Source organism: Balaenoptera musculus, chromosome 6 (assembly GCF_009873245.2).
Source record: "Balaenoptera musculus isolate JJ_BM4_2016_0621 chromosome 6, mBalMus1.pri.v3, whole genome shotgun sequence".
Taxonomy (NCBI): domain Eukaryota; kingdom Metazoa; phylum Chordata; class Mammalia; order Artiodactyla; family Balaenopteridae; genus Balaenoptera; species Balaenoptera musculus.
This window is the reverse complement of record NC_045790.1, coordinates 104,345,610-104,366,783: the sequence shown is the minus strand read 5'-3', so window position 1 is coordinate 104,366,783 and position 21,174 is coordinate 104,345,610. Positions and strand designations below refer to the sequence as shown.

Sequence of the window (21,174 nt, the reverse complement as noted above, 5' to 3'; positions counted from 1 at the left end):
CTTTATTCTCCATTTTTTTTCCCCAAGGTTCTTCTGTGTCCCAAGAAAGCAACTTAGAAATGGGTATATTTAAATTTCAGATCACTTAGCAAAATGTGATGCCAACGTTTATTAGATGACAAGTTAATATACACATGGGATTTTATCATTAGCTTTTGGTGAAACTATAGCTTTAAAAATATATACATATAGGGGCTTCCCTGGTGGCACAGTGGTTGAGAATCTGCCTGCCAATGCAGGGGACACGGGTTCGAGCCCTGGTCTGGGAAGATCCCACATGCTGCGGAGCAACTAGGCCCGTGAGCCACAACTACTGAGCCTGCGCGTCTGGAGCCTGTGCTCCGCAACAAGAGAGGCCGCGATAGTGAGAGGCCCGCGCACCGCTATGAATAGTGGCCCCCGCTTGCCACAACTAGAGAAAGCCCTCGCACAGAAACGAAGACCCAACACAGCCCAAAAATTAAAAAAAAAAAAAAAAAAAAAAAATATATATATATATATATATACATATATATTTTTTACATAGCAGGCACTCACCAATCACTGTTTATGTTTTTATATATAACCATGCTTTCATAAATTCAGGTAGAATTCAATATAATCTCACTATATCCCCCACTTTGTCAAAGCTTATCTGATGAGAGGGCTACAGAATGAGAAACACATACGCTTTTCCAAAGACAAGAAGCACAGAGGGATTTAGAAATGATCTTTTGTAATTTAATGAGACCACTTTCCACCTATCAAATCAGTAAAAATTAACGAATTAATACCCATTTTGTTAAGACTAGTAGTAATATACGCCAACACAGCTCTGTGGAATGCAGTTTGACAAAACTGATGAAGGTACCAATCGACAGTCAATTAGTCAAAAAAGAATAGAGGCCTCACAGTTAGACAGAGTTCGGCTGAAATCCCACAACTGCTAATGTCTCGGTCTGGCTCTTAGGCCCATTGCTTATATTCCTTATTTGTAAGATGAGAATAATCATAGTATTTATATAATAGAGCTGATGAATTATTCTCAGTCCTCTCAAGTAAAGTGCTCAGCACATGGCTTAATCAATTATGTACTAAGATAAAAATGTATTGAATTTCTATAGGTAGAGAATGGAGGGGGGGCATTTTCCAGGCTCATAGAAAAGCTAGAAGGAATGCTTTATATTTCAAACATTTCCCGAAAGTTTGAAAGTACTTTCATGTACATAATACATTTGGGAAATGTTTGAAATATAAGGTTCATGGGGGCTGTAATGAAATATGGGGAAGAAAAGGCATTTCATTAATTCATCAACATTTAATGAGCACCTACTATAATATGGCATGCACTGTGCAAGTGCTATAGATGCTAACATATGTAAGAAATGATTCTTGCCCTTGAGAACTTCACAGTTCAGTTGGGAAGTTTGACAAGTAAATCAACCAGAGTACAGTGAGAAGTTCAATGTGACTGAAGAATAAAATATTTAGGGAATAAGCCTGGATATATTACAAAATGCCTTTAATATTAAGCTAATGAATCTAGGACCAGGAAATGAACTAAGGAATTTTGATTTCATTCTGTGGGTTGGAGAAAGCACTAAAGGTTTTAGTGGGTCTAGTGGAGGCCACTAAAATGATCCAATTCTAGGGTCAACACAGAGAAAATAATAAATAGGCTAGAACCCAAAGGCAGGGAGACTAATGCAAGGCGGCTTTTGTAAAAAAGTGCCAGCAACATATCATAGTGGCCTGTACCAGGGCAGTGAATAGTGAGGGAAGTACGGCTTAAAGAGACATCAATCATATCAAACTGAACATGGCCAAAGGAAGGAACTAGAAAGTAACAGAGAAATGATTGTATCTTCAGCAAGACAATAGCATGGGGAAAAAAAGGAGGACTGTTTTTAATTAAAAGAGATATAACAACTAACCACAGTTTGAATATTGCTAGATCCTGATTCTAACTAAATGTATAAAGACATTTAGGGAAATCTAAATATGGAGTGGCTATTGGATGGTACTGATGGATAATGATGGATGATACAGGTGGATAATGATCTTATTTTTAGAGATGTACGGTGAAGAGTTTAGGATTGTGATGTCTGAGGTCTGCTTTAAAGTACTTCAGGAAAATTTTTTTAAAAGGATAGATGAAGCAACTGTGGCAATAAATTGATAAATATTCAATCTGGACAGGGATATATACAAATTCATTTACACTATTCAACTTTTATGTATGTTTGAAAATTTTCATAATAAAGTGTTTTTTTAAATGAACCCTAGTTTTAGACCTGTTTTGTCTGATGTACTTGACAGACTTTTACATGGAGACCAATGAGCAGCTGGAAATTTAGGCCTTGAGTTAATGTAGATTTGGGAACATCTGTGCAGTGGTGATAGCTGAAGCTGTGGAAGTGGAAAGGGTCACCCATGGAGACAGTGTAGAGCTACAGGAACCAGTGACTGAGCACCTAGGGGAAGGCCTCTGTTTTAGGAGCAGGCAGAGAGAGAGAAAAATCATGAGAGAATCAGCAAAGTAGTTAGAGAAGTGAGAGCTTAACCAGGAGGGTGAGAAGTCAGGAGCAGAGAGAGCTGCAATGAAGATATCACGAGAGAGAAACAAGAGTGCAGTGGGGTCAGAAGTAAGGGATGAGAGTCAGTGAGCACAGGGTTTCTTTCTGGGACATTTTGCAGGAAGGTGAGGGAGAGCTAGATTAAAAGGGTAAAAGAAATCCTACCATTTTATTTTTAATTATATCCTGTTCATTATGAATCTAAAATTGTGTTGTTACTGTTGATTTTACAAAGACTTTTCTCTCATTTTCTTGCATTCTTGAACATCAAATACAAATTACGTTTTGTAGTTATCCTTTGCATAATTTCAAAGAACCAGAATCACCATTTAAAACTGAGTCTTGGACTTCCCTGGTGGCTCAGTGCTTAAGAATCTGCCTGCCACTGCAGGGGACACGGGTTTGAGCCCTCGTCCGGGAGGATCCCACATGCTGAGGAGCAACTAAGCCCCTGCGTCACAACTACTGAGCCTGTGCTCTAGAGCCCATGAGCCACAACTACTGAGCGCGCGTGCCTCAACTACTTGAAGCCTGCGTGCCTAGAATCCGTGCTCTCTCATTGTGGAGAAGCCACGGCAATGAAAAGCCCACACACTGCAGCGAAGAGTGGCTCCCTCTCGTCTCAAACTAGAGAAAGCCCGTGCACAGCAACGAAGACCCAACGCAGCCAAAAATTAAAACAAAAAACTGAGTCTTTTTTGTTTTCCTATGAAATACCTTGCATATTTTATATAAGGAGTCTTGTCCATCTCCTCCTGTGTCCTTAAAGTAGTCATGTGCTGGGAATGTCCGGTTAATATCACGAGTGATAGCACTGTCCTGGGGAGACTCCTGTGGAAACATTAGGAAAGAGAAGGTTTAGTAGTCGATTATGTCCGTACTTGTTTGGGCTTATACAACAAGGTCTTCTCATTTACACACTTTAAAATGCTGCAGGGACATACATACACATATGCATGCCCAGAGTTATTGTGTCTTCAGGGAAGCAAAAGCAAAAGCAAATATTAAGGGGAAAAAAAGATGAAAGAAAATCAACCCATTTCACTCTATACACCTCATGTCTATTCCACCCCTGTTGCAAGGAAGTGCAGCTGGTAACCTTTCTACTGTAAGAGGGAAAATGTGATTCAAAATGGATTGCCCCCAGGAAAACACTCAACCTAACTTCAAAAGAAGGAGGCAAAGTGCTCCCGTTAGAAAAAACTGGGTACAAAAATTGCTGCTTTAATTGATCCTTTGGCACAAAACTCATGTGCCAGGTTCTCAAAGGGAAAAGAGAAATCCCTTGATTGGGGTTTATCCTAGGGACAAATGGCATAAAAATTCACATAGTGGTCTACTCAATAGGAAACTAGACTATTAAATGCCAAAGGATTCAAACAGGCTATGGGAAAATATTCCTTGCTTTTACCAATGGAGAAAAACTGTTTCCTCTTCTACAATGAGTAACTAAAACTGAACAAATGTCAATAATGTCATAAAATATGTCAAGCATCCAGCTATTTCTAATAGCTTCCCCTTGTTAAATTTTATTTGCTCACATGGTAAATAACTAGAACACAAAAACATGACCTTCTGTTTTAACAATGCATTGTCTTCATAGCTAAGACAATAGACTTGATTCTCCTTGGTGAGACTACATCATATTCAGCACACCAACGAAGAGCCTGATACTCCTGTTTCAAGTGAAAAATGAGTGATGTTCTTTCTTGTTGGGTAATTTCTCTAGCCTTTCAGGTAATCAGGTTCCCAGGGCCATAAATATTTTACAGTTGTGGGATCTGAACTAACTTTACATTAAAAGAGATTTTTCTTACTGAATAAATTTGACATGTAACATTGTGTAAATTTAAAGTGTACAGCATGTTACTTTTGATACATTTATACTATATTGTAATACTATTGCTATAGCAATATCACATTACATAATTATAGTACAACATTACTGTCTATATTTATAATACTGTGCATTAGATCTCTGGCTTATTTACTCCTCATTACAAGTTTGTACCCTTAAACACTAGTCATACCACCTCAAACTCCATCTCTGGTGAACCATCTTTAAAGCCTATCCTCTTTCTTAACCTGTAAACTATTTAAACCTTCAAAGACATTGCCAAACTGCTTTCCAAAGAGATTTATTGGCAGACTACTAGTTTTTAAATGCATCATTAACAGCACTTAAGGCAGCTCAGAACTGTGGTGATCCCTGACAGGACAAAATCCAAGGTGAGACCTAAGACTACAACAGCTATTTGTCTGGTGGCAGCTTCCAGGCTGTAGCACATAGAGAAGGAACTGAAACAGAGCTGGGGATGGGGAGTGCCCCCCTGAGCTGAGAAAAAAGAGGGCAGAATTCAGGGAGGGCAAGGTAGCTAGAATTTATAGCTCAGAGTACTGGAGAGGCAAAGCTGAACAGAAAGAGAGCTGCAGAGCTACGTAGAGGGGTCCCTATGAGTCACAGAATCAGAAAACAAAAAATGATAAACTGGATTTCATCAAATTAAATTTTTTTAATATTCAAAAACCACTGTTAAAAACATGAAAATGTAAGCCATGACCATGAATTTATAGGATAAATTACCTACAAAATCTATCTGATAATGGAGTTGAACCCAGATATATAACTCTCAAAATAAGACAAACAACTGATTTTAAAAGGGGGGAAATGGTGGTAAAATACTGAATAGATGCTTCATAAAATAAGACATATAGATGGCAAATAAGCACATAAAAAATTTCAACATCATTAGTTATCAGTGAAATATAAATTAAAACCACAGTGAGATTCCTCTACAAGCCCATTATATGTTAAAATTAAAAGGACCCAATATACCAAGGACTGGCAAAGGGTGAGAAAAAACTGGAACTCTCATACATTGCTGGTGGGAATGCAAAATGGTACAAATACTTTAGAAACAGTTTGGAAGTTTCTTATATATAAAGTTACATGTACGCTTACCATACAATTCAGCGATTCCACTCCTATCTATTTATCCAAGAGAAATTAAAATACAAATATATGCAAATACTTGAACTCAAATGTCCATAGCAGCTTCATTCCTAATAGCCCATACTGGAAACAATGCAAATGTGCTCCAATGGGTAAATGGATAAATAAACTGTGGTATGTGCATATAGTGATGGAATACTACTCAGCAATAAAAAGGGAAAAAACCTACTGATACACGCCATAAGCTATACCTCAAAAGCACTAGACTATGTGAAAGAAGACAGACACAAGAGACTGTTTTCTATAATTCCATGTACATAAAATTCTAGAAAAGCAAAATCGTAAGTTATATAAAGCAGATCAGTGTTTGGACGAGGCTGGGGCTAAAGGGAGAAGACTGATTTTTAAGAGGTATTAGAGAAATTTTTGAAGTGATGGAATTATTATCCATCATATCTGTGGTGGTAATTAAAACATATTGAGTTGTTCACTTAAAACTGGTGAATTTTACTGTACATAAATTACATCTAAATAAAGGTGATTTTAAAATGGAAAAACAAACAAAAGGGGATACTCATACAATTGAAAAAGAGACCCAGGATGATGCAGGTCCTTTAGATTAAGAATTCCCAGTATTAATTTAGCTATATGTACCTAAAAGATGGGAACGATGTCAATTCATCTTTACCTTAAGTCCTTAGAACCAGGGGCAGAGCTTAGAGTCAGACATATCTGGGTTTGAAAGCTGGCTCATCTCTTTCTTGGCTAAAAAACTTAAGGTGAGCTTCTTATCTTCTCTGGCTAATAGCATCTACCTTATAAAGTTGTAGTGAGGGTTACATCAAATGTGTCTATAAATTATAAACATGTAAAGAGATTCCAGTATTGTCTGACATGTACATAAAACACTTGATAAAAGTGAAACTGAGCAAAGTCTCCAGCATGGCTGACAGCTGGGGCTGTTCTCTGAACACACACACTCACACACAAGCACACACACGCACATGTGCGTGCGCATACACACACACACACACTGATATACAGAATACTCAACCATATGGTTCCTAGAATATGTATTATTTTTATTTTTGTATATCTTATCTTCCTATAAAGCTATTCATGTAGGGGCAGAAACTGTACTTTAGTTTTGTAACTTCCACAGAGCCTAGCACAATGCATGACACATACTCAGTGCTTGATAAATATATCGAATAAAAGTCCAAAAGCTTCCTTAAGATTGAGTGATGGCAATGCTCATGTGGTCAACAGCTCTCCCTAAACTAGAATCTCTAATGCTAATGTTTATTAATTCAAGACTCATGTGAAAGAGGCACTAAACTAAATCAGAAAAGAACCTTATTAATAATTTAAAAGACATTCCAACTAAATACCTGAAAAAACCAAGACTGCTATAATGATTGACTCATTAGTGACTTCCAAATTGTGTCATATGCAGGCAAGAGAAAATAACTGTCATGAGAAATAGAACAAAGACTTTGGGTCTAGCTCTAAATGCAAAATAAATCAAATCATCCTGCAATTATCAAGAGAAATGACAAGGAAAAGGAGTCTGTATCAAAAATATATGCTATATTATTGTGGGTTTAACAATTTTTATTCAGCCTAGGATATGTGAATTCTCTTGAACTCAGTTTTTAAAATTTATTTTTGGCCACGCCACACAACTTGCGGGATCTTAGTTCCCCAACCAGGGATCGAACCTGGGCCCTGCAGTGAAAGCGCCGAGTCCTCCTAACCTCTGGACTACCAGGGGATTCTCTTGAACTCAGTTTTAATTTTAACCAACACACAGAATGTAAAATAGCAACACAAAGAGAAAACCACAGGCATACTGGGAATTAAGAAATCTTTATTTGAAATAAATCTGTTTCATGAACAGCTCAAACAACAACAGACCATAAACAGTCCCAGCTTCAACTGTGAAACTGCAGCATGACAAAAACTTATTGCACCCCTAGAATCATTAAGAGGAAAAATAATAAACTGAACTTAACTAAAATTAAAAATTTTCTGCTTATAAAATATGCCATTAAGAAAAGAAATAGGCAAGCGGTACATATATCTCAAAAGGAACTGTATCCAGAATATATACAGAACTTCAAGAAAGAGACAATTACTAAAATGGACAAAAATTTCAGCACTTTATAAAAGAAAATATACAAATGGCAAATAAGCAAATGAAAAGGTAGTTACCAGGACAATGCCAATTAAAACCACAATGAGCTAGCCAGCCAAAGTGTCTACCAAGGAGAATGATTTCTTGTGCAATGATAGGAGGGCTACCACCTGGAACACTCTGCAGAGAGTAATTCAATCAATGGAGATTTGGAAAATCAGAATGATAATTTCAAAGCACTGAAGGAAGATGACCCAAAGTAGCATTAATAGTTTCTCAAAAGTTCTGGAACTTGAAAACAAAAAGGAGAAAGGGGACTTAAAGCACTAAAACAATGATTAAAATAAATTTCACATTGACAAAACTTTCCAGAAAAGATGAATGGACATTTTATTGATCTATATTTGGAGTTCAGCCACAAGAAATTATTCTGAAAAAGCTGTTAATTCTGTTCTTGAATTATATATCCACTGGAATACTTCCAAAAGAGAATTCAGATTTTTTAAATGTCAGATGAATTCACTCTAAGAATTTTATGAAACAACAATTAAAGTTCTGAAACATGCTAAGAATGATAGATTCTGGCTCAGGACAAGCATGAAGGTTAGAAAATTATATGAAGAATTGAGAGGAATATGGAAAGCTTCAAAATATTTTATGCTAGTTTTATCAGTCATATTAGACTGATGATAAAGATAACTTGAAAAAGGATATACAATTATGAGATATATGACTTGGACATTCAAATGCACATAGAATCGGAATATAACAAAAAACTGAAAAAACTCTGTAACTGGTTAGTTCTCATCCATCTGCCATCCCTCAACCATTTGATCATGGGAGTCATCAGATAAGTAAGAGGGAAAATGCCCTTGAGATTAGGTGATTTTGAAAATTCACATGCTGAATTTTTGAAGCCTTCAAGAATGATAATAAATCGAGGAGTTCCATGTGAACCACTTGCTTAAAATATTTGGTCTTAGGAAATATGCTGAAGAACTTGGGAATAAATCCATTTGACTTGCCAGAGGCCAAGCTGTACAAAAATGATCCAAAAATTCTAACAATGATGAATTCATAAGTTACTATCAGAATAATGACATCGTTAAATTTGAAAAGATTCTGAAAACAAATCACAGTAACGTTATGGATGATTCCTTCCTAAGAGAACACAGCAAAGAGCTTTTGTAAAATATCGAAACCCAAGTGCTTATAAAATTAAGATTTATACCACAATACATAGTCCTTTTATTTCTAAGGAGTTAAACATAAATGTAGCTGACGTAGGGAACTTGCTAGCACAAGGCATATTGGATGACACTATTCATGGCCAAATTGATTAAGTCAACCAAATACATCCTTTCACCAGACTATAATTAGTAAAATGGCTTAACAGAGAACAAGCTTTTACAAATGCACTTGAGGCAATCATGCAGAGACATAAACCTTAAAAGAACAGGGAATGGCAAAACTACTGTAAGGTGATAGTTCCTGAAAACTACTGAAGTAATGGCAGAAGTAGTTCTTTTTTATCAACTGGCTTTATGTTTTGGTTGCTTCATTTATCATAAGAAAAATAGCTTTAATCTCCAGAAAAAAACAAAACTGCCATATGATCATGCAGTATCAACATTTTCCAAACTTTTTCTGTTAAGAGCCAGATGGCAAATATTTACTCAACTCTCCCTTTGTAGAGAAAAAGTAGCCATAGACAATATGTAAATAAACAAGCATTTCTGCATTCTAATAAAACTTTATTTTCAAAACAAGAAGCATGCTGGATTTGCCTCAGTTTGCCAAGCCCTTCTCTAAATATACAACATAATAATTTGTCACCAGCAACATGACCAGAGAGAAGATTTTTGTAATGATTTTAAATATACTGACATGTTACTACTGATTAACTTTTTTTTTTTTAATTTATTTTATTTTATTTTTGGCTGCGTTGGGTCCCTGCTGCCGAGCGCGGCCCTTCTCCGGCTGCAGCGAGCGGGGGCCACCCCTCGCCACGGTGCACGGGCCTCTCACTGCGGCGGCCTACCCCGCTGCGGAGCACGGGCTCTAGGTGCGCAGACTTCCGTAGTTGTGGCTCACGGGCTCTAGAGCGCAGGCTCAGTAGTTGTGGCGCACAGGCCGAGCCGCTCCACGGCATGTGGGATCCTCCCAGACCAGGGCCCGAACCCATGTCCCCCGCATTGGCAGGCGGACTCCCAACCACTGCGCCACCAGGGAAGCCCCTGATTAACTTTTTATGTTTTACTTGCAGAAATTCTGTCACAAACAAGCTGCAACAACTTGAAATGTATTTACCTTTGAACACTTTTTTTCATGTAATAATGAATCTTAAAAATGTTTGCTGCATTTTACAAAAGTCAATTCTCCAAAGTCTGTATATTTCTGTATCTGCAATGTAGTAAAGATTTAAATGAAACCCTGTAATTATAGTGCCATACTGTCCCTTATATTTCAAGCAGCAATACAAACAGTATACACAATTCAGAAACTCTAAACATACACACTGAAACATATTAGACTGGCTAAAATAAAAAGACAAAACGGAATGTTGGTGAGGATATGAAACAACTGGAACTCTTAACTGTTGCTAATGGAGATATAAAATGATACATCCACTTTAGTGAATTACATGGCTGTTTCCTGTAAAGTTAAATAGGCATTTACAGAGACCCAGCAATTTCACTCCTAAGTATCACATAGGAGAAAGAAAAACATGTGTCCAAAAGAAAACCAAAAATGTACAAAAATGTTCATACTAACCTTATTTGTAATGGCCAAAAACTAGAAACCACAAATGTCCATTAATAAAAAAAGATAAACAAATTACCATCCATATAATGGAATACATACATACATTGTTGGAAATAATTTCATTAAATACCATACTCTAAAATAATAGCACTTTAAAAATTTATTCACTAAACAAATACTAAGAATTAACACCTCACACTAAAATCCAAATCTTTTTTATTTCCCCTTCCCATACTGCCGTCAAATGGGACTAGTCACTGTTCCCCAAACATAACCCCAAATTAATGATATACCTTACTGCGTCTTAAAAGGAAAAATCTAACCTTTTATCTTCTTAGTATAATAACAAACCCTTTTTGTTTTCTTATTTTAATAAAACATTTTTGCTTCCTTACAATAAGAATACTGGGGAAAATGAGAAAAAAAGGTAATTTCACTGTAGCTAATGTTTGATAAGCATATATCTAACTTTCTATATAATTATTTTTATAAAATGAGCTTACATTGTTTTGAAAATTAATTTTTACTAACTGTAAAATGTTGTGAGCCTTTTTTCCTGTTATCTGACAGTTATCCTACCCTAGCATTTTTAATGCACAGTAACCTGTCACATGGCTATACCATAATTTACTAGGCCAAATCTCTGACATTGGAAGATTCAGGTTGTTCTACTCCTTTTGCTATAAACAAGGCTGTAAAGTAGAGCCATGATTCTTGAGGGGGAAGAGATTATTTCCACAATCACTCCTTTCCCCCAAAGATCCAGCGTTAACTCTTGTGTTTGGATTTTGACTTAACAATGCCAATTTGTCCTCCAGAAAAGTTGTACCAATTTATATACCACACTGGTAGCACCCTCACAGCAGCTGCCCTGCTGTTTTGGAATAGTCACTTATGTACTTGTCTTGGCCTCCTTCTAGTCTGTATATAACCAAGAATTGTACTTAAAGTTGCAAAGAACTACACATAAAGTTTACTGACTCCATCCCATTCTAATTCCAATGCATTGTTTGCTGAACCCACATGCTGACAGATGTAAAAAAAAAAAAAAAAAAAGGCACTATCAGGCATATATTTCCTTGTCCTGTCAGTTGTGATGGCCTAGAAGCAGTAACACCCAGTAGCAATGAGCACACCCAGTGCCAGGATCTTGGTTTCTAATACCATTTACTAATAAAGGAACCAGGCTCCTTATGGAAATGGCTGATTCTAGTGCTGGGGCAGGAAATATACAAGATGATCCTGGAACATCTAGAAGTGCCACAGAGTAAGGAAGAACTTCCCCCCTTACTCACACCACAAAGAAAACAAACCCACAACTATGGGAACATGTCAAAGGGAAACATGAGCCAGAGTTCCCAGTAGCCAAAGCTGGAACAATGTAAGCAACAAAATTAATGAAGTATTACTGGATTATAATCTAAAGTATAAAATAAATATCCATGAATCTATAATTATATAAATAAACAACCAAATAAATAAATAAATGGAGGGAAAAGAGACAAATCTCCCATGAAGAAGAATTCCAAATAATTTATGAAAACACCCTGCCCTGGGACTTCCCTGCCAGTCCAGTGGTTAAGACTCTGTGCCTCTACCACAGGGGGGCACAGGTTCGACCCTTGGTCGGGGAACTAAGATAATGCATGCCATGCGGCGCAGCCGGAAAAAAAAACACACAAAAAAACCACCCTGTCCTCATGGAGGGAGCCCACTCCTGTGTGGGCTGTGCACAGTGTCTTCCTTCTGGAGAGTACAGTATGGTAAGGGGGAAAAAAAGAGTAACGACAAGGGAGAAATCTAACAAACATGACCTTAGCCAGATGATCAATGTCCACATTAATAGTGACTAGTCATGTTGATAGTACATACCCTCGTTATGCAGTAATGAAAATGGGACTTTACCTATGTGTTCTTTTTCCCCTAAACTCATAACCTTATGAGAAAAACATCAGACAAATTCCAAATGAGGGACATTCTATAAAATACCTGACCAGTATTCCTTAAAGCTGCCAAAGTCATCAAAAACAAGGAAAGTCTAAGAAACTCAAACACAGTCAAGAGGAGCCTAAGGAGACAGAAGGACTAAATATAACGAAGTATCCTGGATGGGATCTGGAAGAGAAAAAGGACATTAAGAATAAACACAGGGGGGCCTCCCTGGTGGCGCAGTGGTTGAGAATCTGCCTGCCAATGCAGGGGACACGGGTTCGAGCCCTGGTCTGGGAAGATCCCACATGCCGCGGAGCAACTAGGCCCGTGAGCCACAATTACTGAGCCTGCGCGTCTGGAGCCTGTGCTCTGCAACAAGAGAGGCCGCGATAGTGAGAGGCCCACACACCGTGATGAAGAGTGGCCCCCGCTTGCCGCAACTGGAGAAAGCCCGCACACAGAAACGAAGACCCAACACAGCCATAAATAAATAAATAAATAAAAATTAAAAAAAAAAAAAGCAAGAGTCTTTAAAGATTATCTTTAAAAAAAAAAAAAGAATAAACAAAGGAAATCTAAATAAAACATGGACTTCAGTTGATAGTAATATATCAGTATTGGTTCACTAATTGAAACAAACATATCATACTAACATTTGCACTTATTAGGCACTCAATATGTTGGACTAAATTTGTGGAAAAAAACTGGTGAAATGAATGCTGTGGGTACAAGCTCAACAGTAACAAAAGGAGGCTCTGTTGATGTAATTGATTTCTAGATGATTTCTTTCTTGTCCCCAATTCTTATGCTCTTTTTAGTGTATATAAGAAAGCAATAGTGACGTTTTGTTACTTTCTTAAATTGTAAGGCTTGTCTAAAATAATTTGTGCAGAGAAAAATCTAAGGAAATAACATTTGTGCTGTTTTCTTCTCCCATCTTGGTTTTGAAAGTCGTCCATTAGGTCAAATCACAGTGGTACCACATTCTGTAATTTTTCTGGATGACTATTTTTATACCTTACTGTGAGAATTGGCTCTCTGAGTAACTTCTCAGGATTAACAAGGTACTGGGAACTGACGGAAACCCTCTGAATACACACCCTTTGTAAACTCAAGTTGAAAAATAGAAAGCTAAGAATGGCAGGAAGAAAAAGAAAGTACCCAAACAAAGAAAATGCAGTGGAAGGCTGCCATGAGAAATAACCAGCATAGAGAAGATTATTTCCAAAGTAGCTTGTTGCCTAAAGAAAAAGATCTTCTTAAGACTATCCAAAATGTTATAAATGCTTTGTTAAAAGCCATCATGTAATACTTACGAAAACAAAACAAATACCACCAAAATTCCACTCAAATCCATCATGCTATATCCTCTCTTTACAATATGTTTCACAGAAATAAAATAATTTTTTGGTTACATTTCGCTCTTTAAAGTCAGCTACAGATTGTCAGAAGTGATTTTAAAGACTTAGTTTTTTTAATTCCCTAGGATAAAAACTCAAAAGAAGGAAAATGAAATTGAAGGAGTACTATACTTAAAAATTAATAAATGAGGACTAAAAACCTTCTGGAGGTAAAATCATTTTTCTTAATTAAACGTAACTCCTGTCATTTGTAATTTAATTTCATGTGTTTTGGAAGTAGCAGAATTGCTTAAGTGAAAAGGTGAAGAATAAGACTTCTCAGCCTATGAAAACAGATGTTCTTGTGTTTGGGCAAGATCAAGATGGGCCTACAAAAACCTGCAAAATCTGGAAATTTCATTTCAATGGGTCACGTTAAATCTAATAGCATTTCTATTAACACCGTTTTAACAGAGTCAAAAAAGGTGATTAAGAAAAACAGTAACAATTATTTTGTCGCTTAAAAAATAGCTCTGTCTTTTAAAATCAAATACTGTAGCCATCTTAAGGAATGCCTCACAGGAATTCTGACAAAATAAAAAGAAGGTATGAATGGTATTCTTAGCCTGAGATTTAATAAACAGATTTAAGGTTTACCATAAATTCTCTGACACTGACTGCAAAGTTTTGTGTGTATTTTTCTAAGAAGAACATTCTTAGATTTTAACAGATTCACTAGAATGTGAAGCTTCATGAGGGCAGAGATTTCTGTTTTGTTCACATGCATCTCCAGCACCTAGAAGAGTACCTGACAAATGGTAGGAACTCAAATATTTTCTGAGTAAATGAATTCTCAGGGGATATATGATACATATAAGGTTCAGAGCCACTTACTTCCTATTGACAAACTCACTTTCACAGACTTAAAAATAATTATTTAAGCCACAATAACTAGAGCTAACAAGGATCTGCAGTCATTGTTCTAAGCACCTTATATACGGATATATCATATAGCTCTACCTGTGTTAACAACCCCCTGAGGTGGGCTCTATTATGTCCCCCATTTGGCAAATGAGGAAAGAAGTTAAATCACCTGGCAAGCAAAGTGAGGAGCTGGGACTGGAATCCAACTGGTTCAGCTTTCTAGTTCACGTTCTTAACCCAAATAAACATACTATAAAAGTGAAGAAATTCTCTTATCAGTAGTGAATGGCATTTATAATTCCTAATATATGAAAAAATGCTTTTGTCTTCTAGACTCTTATAACTAAAATCAACATGATACAGACTTTGAAAATGTGCTTCCTCCTTTTACTCATGTGAAGGCTATTCAGTGTTTATGAAAAAGCAGAAATCGCTAAAGCTCTAACTACACAGAGAAATATATGATGCTCTTAAACATAAAAACAAAGCGAAAAAAGTCTCAACATGTGGCCCTTTTGTAAATTATTCAAAGAAAAGGCATTTTCCCTAAATGCTAGGTGGCCTCCAATATGTATCTTAATCATTTCAGGTTTTTTAAAAAAATATGTAATATTTTAAATTATTATGGTTTTATTCTTTGATTAGGGTTGACCACTTGATAGATGTATTGTTAGACCACAATATTCTGGCCTCTCAAAGAACCGCCTTCATGAAACTGTGCTACTGGCATGTTTTGAGACACTATTTAAAAAAAATTGCCATAGAAATCTTGTATCTCATGGTGGTGAGGACACCTCCTACCACATTACTCAGTGTCCTTATCAGAAATTCTGTTTCTTCTAAAGAAATATGGCTATTTTTTCCCCCATGGACAATGATTAAATGTCCATTTTTGTTTTGGCCTCCAGAACCCTCAGAACCAAATTTGCAGCCCAATCTTAAACTATACAGGAGGTCATGGCCTGTATATCTGTGTATTATCTTCCTGTTCTATCTCTATTTTCCAAATCTCTTTCTTATTTACATTTTCCTACTTTTCTGAATTGTAAATATTCTAATAAGGTACCTCAATACCTTAGTAATGAGGTACAGTGTATTTGTATAAAACAAATTAAAGCCCCTCAATAGCATTTCATAGTTCAATCAACAAGAATTCTAGAAATAAGTATCTGATTGATGGGCTCATTTAACACTGACAGTGCAAAAACATTTTTACCTTAAATTCAGATTTCAAGAACATAAAAATGTATATTCATGCAAACATAATTTTACTTGTCCCTATGTAACTAGCACCACTGATCTTCAAATCAGTTTTCTTTCAACTTACAGTGCTGTTATTCCATACCAATGCAATAGCAGGAATTTTAGTATAAACTGGATTTGTGGGTAGATATTACTTTGTATATTTATCCTGGTGATTTGCTCTTAGAGGCAAAAATCATAATTCTAGTAAAACTGCCATTGAATAACATTTAATAAAAGACTTTAAAAGCTCGACCAATGGGAGACAAGAAATTAATCTTTAACATATTTAAATAAGTGAAATACTGTATTCAGTAATTACTACTGTATTCAGTAATTAATGTTTTAAAATTTCCATTCCAAACGCATCAAACACAGAACAAACTGTAACTAAATTTCCATAAACATGGAAGTAACTGAAGGCACTGCAGAATCTGGCTACAACTATGTGAAGACTGGAGCTGGACTTTTGACAAAGAATAGAGAAGACGGATTTTAGGTGCTCTACCGAGGTCACACAATGTAATAGAACACAATGTGATAGTTAGAACACTGACTCTAGGGTCAGGCAGTTCTGTCTCTGAAAACTGCCTCTCCTACTTCTAATTGTATGACCTTGGATAAGTCACTTAACTGGTCTGAGGCTTAATATCCCTATCTGTAAAATCTATGCAATGGTCACTGCCTTGCAGAGTTTATGAGAAGCAAATTAAATACTGCATGGAAGGCAGGTAGCATAAGGCCTTGCCATCAGTGATAGCTCTTTCCCATCAGACTTGAGATTTATGATGCTGGCATATTTCCAATCTTGGGAGAGAAGCCAAAGGGCAAAATGTGTACTTGGCAGATTTTCCCATATTTGAAACTTAGTGAACTACTGTGAGGGATCTGCAATTTTAGATAGTATCCAATTCAGAAATCCATTGTATCAATTTATTTTAACCAAATAAAACTATAAAGAAGATAAATCAGGTAGCAGAAAAGCTGACACAAAATATAAATGGTGCAATGACTGTTTTTTAAAACCTATGAACTGTGCTAACCAAAACATTCTAGGAGCTCAGAATGAAATACCTTTGCTGATTATCTTTTAAAAAAAATCATTTCTCAGAGGCAAAAATCCATTTGGGTTTCTCTATTATCACTGACTCATTTAGTAAAGACCTCTGCTATTTCAAGACGATCAATTAACTATACCAACACCCAATGCTACTAATCCTTCTTTACTCTTTTTTCCCTTCCAGTAAGAAAACAACTTGCCCCAAACATGCACAACAAAAAGACAACTATATTCCATAATCAATGAACTGCCAAAGAATCTTTTATTGCAGAAAGCAGACTCCAAAAGCAGCCTCCAGAAATGTTTGCCAAATAAGCGCCGCTAACTTTAAAACATTTAGCATGGTTATCAGCTGAACAATTATATACTTATTATGTTGAGTCTATATACACAATGTAATAGAAAATTAAATGGCTTCTTCAGAAAACATAGCTTTTTAATAAAATAAGGTACGGCTATCACATTGTTTCAATCCAAATATGGCATTATAGTGCCATTCTAAAAATAAATCGAAGTCCCATGTGATATGCAGCCTTTTAGCTATGTTCATTTCCTTTTAGGGCTCAAGTTTCCCACAGGAAAATTATTCAATGTTTGGCAAAACTGTCCCAAATCATGTATAGATAAGGCACAACTGCTAACTACACCATCGATCTTTTCCTGCTTTGCTATTGTTGATTCTCATTCACAGTACTCCATCATGGAGAGGTCCAAGAAGCAGGAAATACTCAAGAACTTTTATCTGACCAAAGTGAACACAAAAAGTGTCATTTTGAGTAAAAAGGTGTTGAGGAGGTAATTTATGAGTCATCTAAATTAGAAGACACAAAATTATTACATACAAAGTCATATTCCAAATATGTTTCTGATTACTGTGATGAATTCCAAATACTTATTTCAACTGTATTATTTACATTACTGAGCAAAACTGCATATCATATGCCCTCTTATAAAATCTTCTCAAAATCACTCACTCTCATAATACAACACACACACACACAAAATCAAGACCCATTCCCCAAGCTATATTTTAATGTAACCAAATCAATCAAATTATGATTTCTAAGAAAATGTTTATGAATGCTTCATAATGCTTAGAAAATATTCAGTTTTTCTTTAAAAAGCTAGTTTCTTCTGAAAATAACAAGTCTTAAGTCAAATATTTAAGTATGCCTGTTAAGTAGCAAAAATACACAGCAGCTGTAAAATGACTAGTTATATTGAAATGACTTTAAACTCTATAGTTCTCTTTTATATAGTTAACAAAATAATCTATATGAGAAGCTGTGTTTGAATGCTATTAGTCACAAACATCTCCATCAGTGAACTGCTGAACTGCACTGAGAATTCTGTAAGAGGTCTGCATTCATATACATATTCACAGACTATAGGTATATGACCTGCGCTTCAGTGTTTATTTTAATTATATCTATTTATATAGCTTTCAGGCAAAAATGATATATCCTAGAGTCCCAATGTATAAGAAAAATCATGTTTAAGATTTTAATTTTCCTACTAAAGAGCTAATCTTAAGAAACAATTATCAAGAAACAATTATTTAAAGATTTAAAAGCTATCTTATTCTATCATTAATGTATAAAGCTATAATTAGTTAGATCTTTCTCTATTAACCTAAAAACTTAACAGCACACAGGTATCATACCAACCAAGGTCTATTAGTATCTATGTAGTGATGGCTTATTACACAGGTAGTAAGAACCATCCTGGAATTAAATTCTTTTTATGTTTTTCTATTTAAAATTCCTGGGTAACAGCAACTTTAAAAGGTACTGGATAAGCAATGACCTTCAATTTTATTTAAGCAAAAACTTCACCCTCCAATCTCACTAGCAGTACAAATAATATAAATACCAATGAAGGCATTCTAGAACCACGCATTTCATGTATTTTTACTTCCCCTTTCTGAGGTGACTGCCACTGATCAAGAAAACTTTCTAACTAATTAAGATTTTTCAAATCTTAAGTTGTTTGGTTGAAAGTACCAATGGAAAGACTATTTATTTTATTTAATCCACATCAAAATCTGAACACTTGTTTCTTTTTTTCCAAACCTGCTGGAAACGCACATTTTCTAAGCACTTGACCAATCAAGTGATTGAAAGCCTGAACAATCCTTTGGACTTATTTTGGTGTCATGATTGAGTCTAAGGGAGGTCTAAGGCCTGGATTCTAGTCCCAGTTCTGCAACTAATTTACTTTGTCACTACTCTGGGTCTCCCTTTCCCCATTTGAGAAAGGAAGAGTCTAGATTGAACTCTAAGGGATCTTCCAGCTCTGTCACTTTAGGATTTTATATTTATGTTATTCACCTACTCAAAAACCTTAAGTCCATCTACAATTCCTAATTAGAGTCAAATCCCTTAGCCTTTTATTCCAGATCAGGTAGCCCCCAATTTATCTTTCTGACCTTACTCCATTACACCTCAAATTGAAACCTCTGGTTCATCCATATTGCCCTATTCACAAGGAAGCTAACAGCACCTGCTAACATGTACTGAATGCTTACTGCAGACCAAGCACTGTGCTAAGAGCTCTACATGCAATAGCTCATTAAGCCTTACAATACTTGTATGAGATGGTACTATTAGTTAAGGCAACAGAAACTAAGAGGGATTACGAACCTTGTCCTAGGTGTCACAGCTAGTAAGTGTCAGGGCTAGGATTCAAAACTAGGTCTGCCTGCCTCTCAAGTACATACTTTTTATCACTACATATTACACGGATAAAGTATATAAATGGCCCATCTTCACTGAGGCGTTCGAAGCTTAAAACACCCTTTGTCACAGTTTTACTTTTTTTCTAATACAACTCATTTTTAAGGTTCAATTAAAGTGATTCCTCTTTACCACTTCAGTCCCAAATTTTCTTTCCATCTCTAACCTATTAAAGCTCTTACTGTAACCCCCAATGACTTGTTCCTTGATAAAGTACATCTAAATATATGTATCTTAATGTCTGAGAATTGTATAGGACTAATCCTCCTGTGGAACATACAATAAAAGCAGGACAAAATACATAAAACATCAGTAACATGATGGAGTAAACCATCAAGGCAGAACTTTAGGTTTATGATCCCTGAGAGAAAGAGGCTCACCAAGCCCCTCCACATTCACCCAGGGCCTTTCCTCTGAGGGTATTTACAGCAGGCACTGGAAGTTACTGGGAGATTCTGACTCTGTGTGACAAGGAAATAATAGCAGCAATCTTCTACTGAGCTCATGATGCCACCATGCACAATTCTATATACTTAAGATGTGACAGCATCACATTTTCACAATAATCGTAACAAGGGGATAAAATCCCATTTTACAGAGTAGAAAACCAAGGGCCAGAGATTCCAAAATCCATGCTCTCTTCACTATCTTCTTTTTTTATCTCAGAAAAACAGTGATCTAAGAGTATAAATACAGTAACAATGTAAAGAGTTTTACATTAATGCAACATGCATCTGATCTTGAATTGACTCCTATAATATTAGAGTCATCTTCGCTTAAAGGTAAGTATCCTTCTCAAGTTCTGACAGATTAAATTATCTAATAAACTGTCAGAACTAGGATCTAAAATTTGTTTTATTTCCAGTGCTCGGTAGGCTACACATGTATCTTTAGTACAATGACTGCTAACTATACATGATGTTAACATAATCTAAGTAGGAATGCTTTTAATTCCTACCAATATCATGTCATGAAGGAGAATTTTTTAAAATGAAAAAGGCTTTTAAGTCAGATTCTGCTCCCCAGGGGCCAATGAAGACAGAGACCCTCAAATGGATTTTTTTTTTTTTTTTTTTTTTGGTCTAGCTATAAATAAACAGCTTTGGCAGTGAGGGTTTCCCCAGTCTTTCTGGAAGAATTTTCAGAAATACATCATGCTATTTAATGCTGTAACTTTTGCCTTCTCCCCAAAATACTGTCTTACTAATTCAATTCAACAAATGTTTATTGAAAGCTAAGAGACACAATTTAAAGTTTTACTTTGAAAAGACTCTTTCATATTTTATTCAAAGCCAATACAATCTTTTTGTAACACTCCAATAAATCATTAAGTGACTACAATCAAGGCAATTTATCATAAAGACATACTTTTTAATTTGCTAAAGGCTTCTCATGTCATAGATTGTTTGATAATTGTAGGTCACTTTATTAGGGTCTTTTGTCTGTTGGTCCTTTGGGTTCATTTAATCCTGTCCAGCTGAATATTTTATGCCAATCTCATTCAAGGGGTGGGAGGAGATAAGACTATAG

General features: G+C 35.9%; 1 protein-coding gene and 1 pseudogene across 4 annotated transcripts in view; one reads left to right on the top strand and one right to left on the bottom strand.

The window, feature by feature from the left end:
* Positions 1–21,174, bottom strand: part of RABGAP1 (RAB GTPase activating protein 1) — a 159,896-nt gene that overhangs the window by 35,213 nt on the left and 103,509 nt on the right. For all 4 annotated transcript variants that reach the window (XM_036854765.1, XM_036854764.1, XM_036854766.1 and 1 more), the window contains one exon: positions 3,273–3,386. In XM_036854765.1, coding sequence (XP_036710660.1) covers positions 3,273–3,386 — 114 coding nt within the window. The remainder of the gene's footprint in view (positions 1–3,272; positions 3,387–21,174) is intronic.
* LOC118896914 lies at positions 5,224–9,021 on the top strand (annotated as a pseudogene).